The 8,760-nt window shown below is 41.2% G+C and overlaps 1 protein-coding gene across 1 annotated transcript; it reads right to left on the bottom strand.

Annotated features, from left to right (window-relative positions):
• Positions 1-566: 566 nt before the first annotated feature.
• LOC113577026 (uncharacterized) lies at positions 567-7,553 on the bottom strand. Its single transcript, XM_081701032.1, has 4 exons — positions 5,977-7,553; positions 5,185-5,365; positions 2,086-4,455; positions 567-1,700 (listed from the first exon to the last, which is right to left on the bottom strand). The coding sequence occupies exon 3, from the start codon at positions 4,320-4,322 to the stop codon at positions 2,799-2,801; it is 1,524 nt and encodes a 507-aa protein (XP_081557158.1). The 5' UTR covers positions 4,323-4,455; positions 5,185-5,365; positions 5,977-7,553; the 3' UTR covers positions 567-1,700; positions 2,086-2,798.
• Between the last annotated feature and the right edge of the window lie 1,207 nt (positions 7,554-8,760).

The raw sequence follows: 8,760 nt of genomic DNA, 5'->3' as shown, positions 1-8,760 counted from the left end.
TGCTTCATGTAAATCAACCCTGAATACACTATCTGTAGTTTGACTTTGCTGACAGCAGTTTAAAGACTCAAAATGAGATTAAAATTAAAGGCAATGCTTTACAACACTTGTTCCAGATCATATTTTACCTGCCCAATCATTACCTTTTATAAACTAATGACTTACCCTTCTGCTGAATGCCCCCAGTGAATCTGAGAGGCCAGCAGAGAGACTGGAAGACCTCTATACATAAATCCGCCTTTTACAGTGGATAATCTGGAATAATCCCTTGTTAACTACTGAATCATTGTGCATTAGTAGAACAAGAGAATTACTGAATTAGGTACAACATGCACCATTTTTTAGACTGTTAGACAACATTTTAAATAGAATAACAATCATGTACATAAATAAGGCTGTAATAGTAAGACCTACAAATGCTGAATTTTTGCATTGTAGGAAAACATTTTTTTAAAAAAACAAACAAAAAAAAAACAGGAGCATTGCGAAGGACATTTTAAAAGTCAAACATTTAAAACCTCAACAATATTTATTTAATAGAAAAGAGAATTTATTGAGTTCTACTTTCTAAGACCAAAAGAAAAAAGAAAAAAAAGGAAAGAAAAAAAAAAGGGGGGGGGGGGGGAAGTCACGCTCTTCTGGCTCCACCTACTGCTCCTAATTACATTTTCAAGAATCAACCAATCATTTACATTTACAGCATTTAGGAGACGCTCTTATGCAGAGCGACTTACAAAAGCGCTTTGTCATTTACTCATAGAATACATCCTAGCCAGTCAAGTAGGTCCAATATACCAATGAACAAGAACACTGTAGAAATACAGGGATCAATGCTGATGCCTAGAAGTACAAAATACATAAGGTCAGTGACAACGATAACTACAATAAATAATAAGTACTACAATTTGTTACTCAACATCGGTGTAATAAACAATACCCTACAAGAAGTACTAGTTTCAGTTAGTCAACATAGAAGCAGGGTCAGTGGTCATTGTAATATTCCACGAATAGATGAAGACTGCAAGGAACTCTGCTGTCCGGAAGTTCATTCCACCATCTAGGAACCAGGACAGAGAATATTCTCTATGCTTGTCTTCCATGAGCCTCGAAGCATGGTATTTCAAGCCTAGCTACACATCTAACACACACTTATTTCATATATACATATTTGGTTTATATATACATATTCATATATACATATTTGGTTTAGATTACTTCTCACTAGCTACAAAACCAATTCAACATGTTAGACTCATTACTTTAACTGTTCCTCTCTTCTGTATGTAGTCAGGCTTACCCTGATCATATCTTCCAAATCTTTGTTGATCCACGTAGGTGACGATGTATGGCCAAATTCCAATGGCTCTCCACTGCTGGAATTTTTTGCAGCTAAAGATGCCCACAAAATGGCTGAGCAAATGTACCACACTCATTCACAAACAAAGTTCTCCCTTCTTCCAGGGGCACAGTGAAACAGGTAATACAGGACGCTGAGCACTGTCAATTTGCCACACCATGAAGCCATTCTTAAAGGAGTTGTGCATCATGTGAAGGTCACGACTCCAAACGATCTGTAGATGGGCTCCAGTACATTGTTCTCTCTGCTCCTCTAGTAAGACCTCAACAAACTCCCAGTTAACAGTGGGCCCATCCACTGACAGAGACTGCATGTTGTTCAGAACCAGCTCTTATGTACATTCCTACACATTTGAAAAAAAAAGGTGAAAACAGTCAGTTCATTGTCCTAAGTAATCTACGTCAGGTTAAGGAAAGGTTGTATTAGCCTAATACACCACCTGGATTTAACTAAGGAAATAGGTAAGAGCCTCCCATTGCAGCCTAATAATAAACAAATATTAATGATTGATTTTGTTTTTGTGTATATTAGCAAGAAACACTCACACAATACATAGATAAACACAATATAGCATGTACACACAAACGATATAATTAATATTTAAATAATTCGTATATAGGATACCGAACTTAATTATTTCACTATTTATCAGACCACAGATTAATTGTATGTCATATTTAGTATGAAAAGTATGTTAGTGTGTGACTTGAAACAAAAACGTTACTTACACTGAAATTATCCAACATGCCCTCGGCTCAGGAGTGGCCCAGGAATTGCAATCCATAATAACAGAAGAGCACGTGCGTCTCTTCACTGCTTCAGTACCTCAAACAGAGATCCACTTGCTTGCACTTTGCTGTTTAATTCCTGTATTCATTGAACAAGATCACACAGGTTTTCTCAATAACACTGCATGATGGCTCTCTTTTAATGAACGAAGCGACGCTATATTTGGCATCAGGGGTGGTTTTAATTTCACCACAGGTGAATGACTTTGCATATCTGAACTTAGTAACCAAGCCACTACTACCCATGTCGTCATTTGCTCTGAATGAATGGTGCCTGCTCACCACATGGAGAAGACACAGCACTTCAGTCTTTTGAGTCTCTGGCAGTGACACAGAACACACGACACACAACGTGTGACACAGTGACACACGACGGCACAGAAGTTGCGAGGGAGTCTGCTGTGAGGGAGTCTTCAAGGACTGCCAAGTCCAAACAATGTAGGAATTAGCGAAGCCCAACTATCACTAGCCTCCACTGGTGCTTTTGAGATCCAGTATGGGATTCAGTTGGCTCAATCCCACCTATGACGTTATGATGACAAGCAGCCAGATGTTGATGTGTGTAGGGAACCCTGGATATTCCTTCTGTCCTGTGAATGCAGTGATGTTGAAGATGACTCTGTACAGTAAAACTCACACTGAGAGTGAAACAGCTACTGTCCTAAGTGAATGCGCCGATGATAACAGAGACTACTCTGCTGAATAAAATTCTTCCCACACACCGAGCAGTGATATGGCTTCTCTCCTGTGTGAAGGCGCTGATGTTGTTGGAGACTACTCCGGTGAGAGAAACTCCTTCCACACACTGAGCAGTGATATGGTTTTTCTCCTGTGTGAATGCGCTGATGCTGTTTGAGACTACTCTGTTGAATAAAACTCTTACCACACACTGAGCAGTGATATGGCTTCTCTCCTGTGTGAATGCGCTGATGTTGTTGGAAACCACTCTGGTGAGTGAAACTCTTTCCACACTCTGAGCAGCAATATGTCTTCTCTCCTGTGTGAATGCGTTGATGATGTTGGAGACTACTCTGGTGAGTGAAACTCTTTCCACACTCTGAGCAGTGATATGGCTTTTCTCCCGTGTGAATGCGCTGGTGTTGTTTGAGATTACTCTGGTGAGTGAAACTCTTCCCACACTCTGAGCAGCGATATGGCTTTTCTCCTGTGTGAATGCGCTGGTGTTGTTGGAGACCACTCTGCTGAGTGAAACTTCTTCCACACTCTGAACAGTGATATGGCTTCTCTCCTGTGTGAATGCGCTGGTGTTTCTGGAGATGAGACAGTTGAGTAAAATTCTTTCCACATTCTGTGCAGTGATATGGCTTCTCTCCTGTGTGAGTTTGCTGGTGTTTATGGAGATAACGCAGTTGAGTAAAACTCTTTCCACACTCTGAGCAGTGATACGGCTTCTCTCCTGTGTGAACGCACTGGTGTATACGGAGATGAGAGAGTTGAGTAAAATTCTTTCCACACTCTGAGCAGACATATGGTTTCTCTCCTGTGTGAATGCGCTGGTGTTGTTGGAGATTACACAGTTGAGTAAAACTCTTTCCACACTCTGAGCAGACATGTGGCTTCTCTCCTGTATGAATGCGCTGGTGTTTTTGGAGAGCACTCGGTACAGTAAAACTACTCCCACAAACTGAGCAGCTATATGGCGTCTCCCCTGTGTGTATGCGCTGGTGTTTACGGAGATTACTCTGGTGAGTAAAACGCCTTCCACACTCTGAGCAGTGATATGGCTTCTCTCCTGTGTGAATGCGCTGATGATGTTGCAGACCACTTTGGTGAGTGAAACTCCTTCCACACTCTGAGCAGCAATATGGCTTCTCTCCTGTGTGAATGCGCTGGTGTTTCTGGAGATGAGACAGTTGACTAAAGCTCTTTCCACATTCTGTACAGAGATACGGCTTCTCTCCTGTGTGAGTACGCTGGTGTTTCTGGAGAGCACTCCGTACAGTAAAACTCTTTCCACACTCTGAGCAGTGATGTGGCTTCTCTCCTCTGTGGATGTGCTGGTGTTGTCTGAGATAATTCTGTACAGTAAAGCTCTTTCCACACTCTGAGCAGTGATATAGCTTCTCTCCTGTGTGAATGTGCTGATGTTGTTGACCACTCTGCTGAAAAACACTCAACCCACATTCTGAGGAGAGGTGAGTTCTTTCCTCTTCCATGTCTTTCTGCGATTGTCTGAGGTGTGTTAGTGAGGAGATTATTATGTTTGTGGAGCACTGAAGCTTTCTTTGTTGTCAGACTCGTGGTTAATCTCTCGAGCTTTCGTGATTTACTAGTTAAAGTTCGTTTTACCTGTACAGGAATATGGACACACAAAGCAGAAGACTTGCATCAGATTATAACATTTGTGCCATTGCAATTTTTGTCTGGACTGCTTTAGAAGAAAAAAACAAAACATTGTTTTACATTGTTATGTAATCAACATGAAGTTGGCACCCCATATGTATGATTTTAACTAAACCAGTCTCAACCGTTTGTGCTATAAAGAGTTTACATTGTGCTGCAACTGCTCTCTCAGATGTGTAGCTTTGTTTATGTTGCTTACATCGCCTGCATGATGGGTTCCAACTTCATGCCAATTACATAAACTATACCTAAACTAAGCTTTATATTTTAAAAACTAAAACAGCGCAAATGAAAAATTCAAAAGGCACAAACGATTGATGCTGGTTTGAATTAAATTTCAGTGCAGGACATTGGATAGGACAACATGATTAGGATTTTTGTATTTTCATAGTTATACTATGATAATGCTACTACTGTACTAAGAAAAATATGAATCAATGTCTACTTTACATCTAAGCATAGTTTCAATAACAAGGACAGTGTAATAACAAAAAGGTTTTGTCTTGTAAATGTCTGAACTCTCCAAAGTCATAACTTGAACATTTGATCGTTGAGGACTGGTGAGCTACATCAGAGTAGGGCAAACACTGATCTGATATGATACCTGATATGTTAAACTGAAGTGCAAGTTAAGATTAAATGATCAAAATAACACATAGAATGTTTGGACTTAACCTTTAACAGAACACTGTTTGTTCCAGAGGTCATTTAACGTGATCTTTGGTGAATTCGTCTCTATCACACTAGAAACTCCTCTCCTGCTTTGATTGATCAAGAGCAACAGTAGAGAATCTCCCCTTGAGATCAGAAGGCCACCAGATTCTGCTCATCATCATTATGAGCACAATTCACATATCTGAGAGAAAACAGGCAGACACAGAGGAACGAATAACTGGTAGGGAAAGGTTGACCAAAGAAGCAATCAAATTCATTAATCATAACAGACAGCTAATGAACTCCAGTATGTAGGGGTTTTACCTATGAATCCTTACACTACATATGATTTACTATGCTGCAATTATTAGTCTCATATAGTCAAATAAAACTTATCACAATCTGTCATTTTTACCTAAAGAAAGTAACATTAATGATTTGATCTTTGGAGAATTTAATAAATGTGATATCTATATCTGAAGATATTGGCAAAAACCAGAATCTGGACATCAAAACAAATAACTTGGTGAGAATAAATGGTATTTATTAAACACAACTTCTAACACCAGAGTCAACAATCAGTATATTCACAGTGAATAAGCAAATTGGTTACTTAGCCTGTAGGGTGTGTATGTACATGTACATGCAAAGCTGTAGGCGTGATCTGAACTTTGGATATAGCATGTTCGTGTATCAGAGGACAATATCGCTGTTTTAACAACGAACAATAACGTCAGTAGTGCGTTTGCTGATAACGAGATATCATGGTATTGTTAGTAAAGAAGGAGAGAGATCACAAAGAGGAGAAATAACCTTTGTGTGCACCTCTGGTGGGTTGACGGATTGAACACAACCCATAAATCCATTAAAATAGCGTATAACTATTCGAATTCTGTTCGTTAATGAAACTGCTGTTTAACTAACTCTAAATAAACAAGGGTCTTGGAATTAATTGTACCCAGATGTGAAAGTCTCACGTGTTGATTTTGGTGCTTGTCCTCTGGAATTAAAGAGTAATTTCCAGCGCTTGTTCCTCGGTGATGAAACGCGACGTCGTGCGGATGTACTGGGCCTTTGTTTCAGGCCGACTGACCTCCGTCGCACGTAAACAGAAGCAGTGAATCTGTTGCTGTGGTAACGCTGATCTCGCGTTAGCTCAAATGCTTCCGTTCCTTAGATTAAAAGAAAGATGCTCATCAGCTGCGCGTTAACTGTCCACGTAGTGCCGGCAAAGAAAGAGAGCGAGACGACGGAGAAGATATTTAAGGCCAAACCTTAGCGGGAGGCAAAAACGAGGACAGAACGAAGCTCTGTTGATGACAATGTTTGCAGCTGAATTCCGTGTGCTTTTGAATATACCCCTTCCTCACGATGACGCAAATTTGCTCTGTGAGTTGCTGGTGGTGCTGCCACCTGCTGGTGGGCATGATACCTACAAGAGCTCAGTGCTGCATTCTGAGCTCAAGCTGGGCTAACCATCATATGAGATAATGCACACTAATCATTTTTATGTATATTTTCTTTAGCCAAACACAAATCTATTTCATGTTGTGTCAAGCTCGATTAAAGAAAAATGTAACAATGTACTCCCGCTCCTTTGACATCCCGACACACACGTTGTTTAAAGTAATGATTTTAGATTATCTGGTTATGTTAAGGTTTTTCGAGATATCAAATTAATAGTGTTTATCTGGAGAAAATAAAGTTTCCTTTTCTCAATACCTCCATAAAATTAGTCCACTATCTTGGAAAAAAAAACAAAACTGTGTTATGTGGTGTTAACTAAATAAATAATCAGTGATCTCTATAAAATAAATAAATTTAACTCATTATAAGAGTAAATTGGAATTTTAAATAAAGATGCAAATTCGTAGCCTTTTAGGGCTTCCATACCCAACCAGTTTAATTCATTTAATCACACTTGTCGAATTAGTTATAAAAATCTTCCTACAGGAGGATCACTATACTTGTCACAGACTGCTCCTAGTCTCACTGGTCACATGATATGGCCCGATGTGTTGTGTGGGAGTTTGTCTTTTCGTTTGTAGCCACGCTCATGTATACACACCTGCACCAGCTTCTATGTCTAATGTCTGTATGTATTTAAACCGTTGCAGGAGAGTGTAGAGTTGTCGGTCTTTGTTCATGTCACAGTAATATCCCATGTTATGTTTGTAACCTGTTGTCCGTGTTCACGTGCCTGTTTTTGTTTTTTTGTTTTTTGGTGAGTGCCCATACGGTTGTCCTTCGTGTATGTATAATAAATGTCTCTCTACGTCAAGAGAGCCTGTGTGTCCTGCTCCACGCCCTGCGGCACTCAGGCCGTTACAGAAAGACTGACTGCCACAGGAAGCCTACTCCCTTGACGTTTAACGGACTTCTCATGGGGATGTGCGCAAAGGATTCTTACCGACATCCCAAGCCGCTGCCTGGATCCCTGGATGTTGGGAGGACGACCAGAGCTCACGGCCACACCAGAGGAAGAGGAGAGAGCCCATTCCAGGCAAGGAGGGGAACTCCCCCTGGAATTTCTTGGGGGGCCTAAGGCTCCCGAGCCAGGACCACAGATAGCCGAAGGGCTCCACTGGATCCGCTGTATAGGTGGTCCGGTGGAGTTGGCTATAGTAGCCTGTGCGCTCCCGCTCCTGAGTGCAGACTATGAGTACTGGAAGGGTCCAAACAAATCCCTGGAGTAAGGGGCTCTCCCTGGGCAGCTGGCGCCTGGTGGGCAGTAGTCCGCGGCAGCACGTCCGAACCCAGGCTGGCCGTGCCCCTCTGCGTGTCCTGTAGGGCCAGGGCCTAGCGCCTGCCCTTTCAGTGGATGCTGTGTCTCAGCGCCTTTGTGTTTGTGTTCAGGTGCATCTGCTCATTGTTCTGTATGTTTGTTCAGGCTGGGTCCCTACGAGGCACCAGGCATTGCCGTCGTGTGTGTTTCCGTGTATATGTACACAAGGCGTCACGGGGTTCGCAGTCCCAAGAAGGATGTGTCGGCAGCTGCATCCTTTGGATGGGGTTTCTGTCACGGACTGCTCCCAGTCACACTGGTCACGTGGTACGGCCTGCCGCATGATGTGGGAGTTTGTCTTTTCGTTTGTAGCCACGCTCGCGTTTGCACACCTGCAACGGCTTCTGTGTCTGATGTCTGTATGTATTTAAATCGATGCAGGAGAGTGTAGAGTTGTTCATGTTTTGGTTATGTTCATGTCACAGTAGTATCGCGTGTGTGTAATCTGTTGTCCATATTCACCTACCTGTTTTTTTTGTGAGTGCTGATATGTTTGTCCTTTGTGTATGTATAATAAATGTCAACATCAAGAGAGCCCGTGTGTCCTGCTCCTCGCCCTGCGGCACTCGGGCCATTACAATACTCCTCTAAATATTGTGGAGTTAACTGCCATTACCTTAAGTGTCTTCTTAAGATGTATTTGTGTTTATAATAATAATAATAATAATAATAATAATAATAATAATAATAATAATAATAATACTTTCTGAGCAAATTTTAACAATACCAGATAATACACATAACAGTAATAATTTGTCACAATAATTGTGATATTACATGTTTCATACTGTTTCATCTCTCAGAGAAACAAA

This window comes from Electrophorus electricus, chromosome 18 (genome assembly GCF_041902795.1).
Source record: "Electrophorus electricus isolate QZ-2024a chromosome 18, ASM4190279v1, whole genome shotgun sequence".
Lineage (NCBI taxonomy): Eukaryota > Metazoa > Chordata > Actinopteri > Gymnotiformes > Gymnotidae > Electrophorus > Electrophorus electricus.
This window is presented reverse-complemented; position numbering and strand designations above follow the sequence as displayed.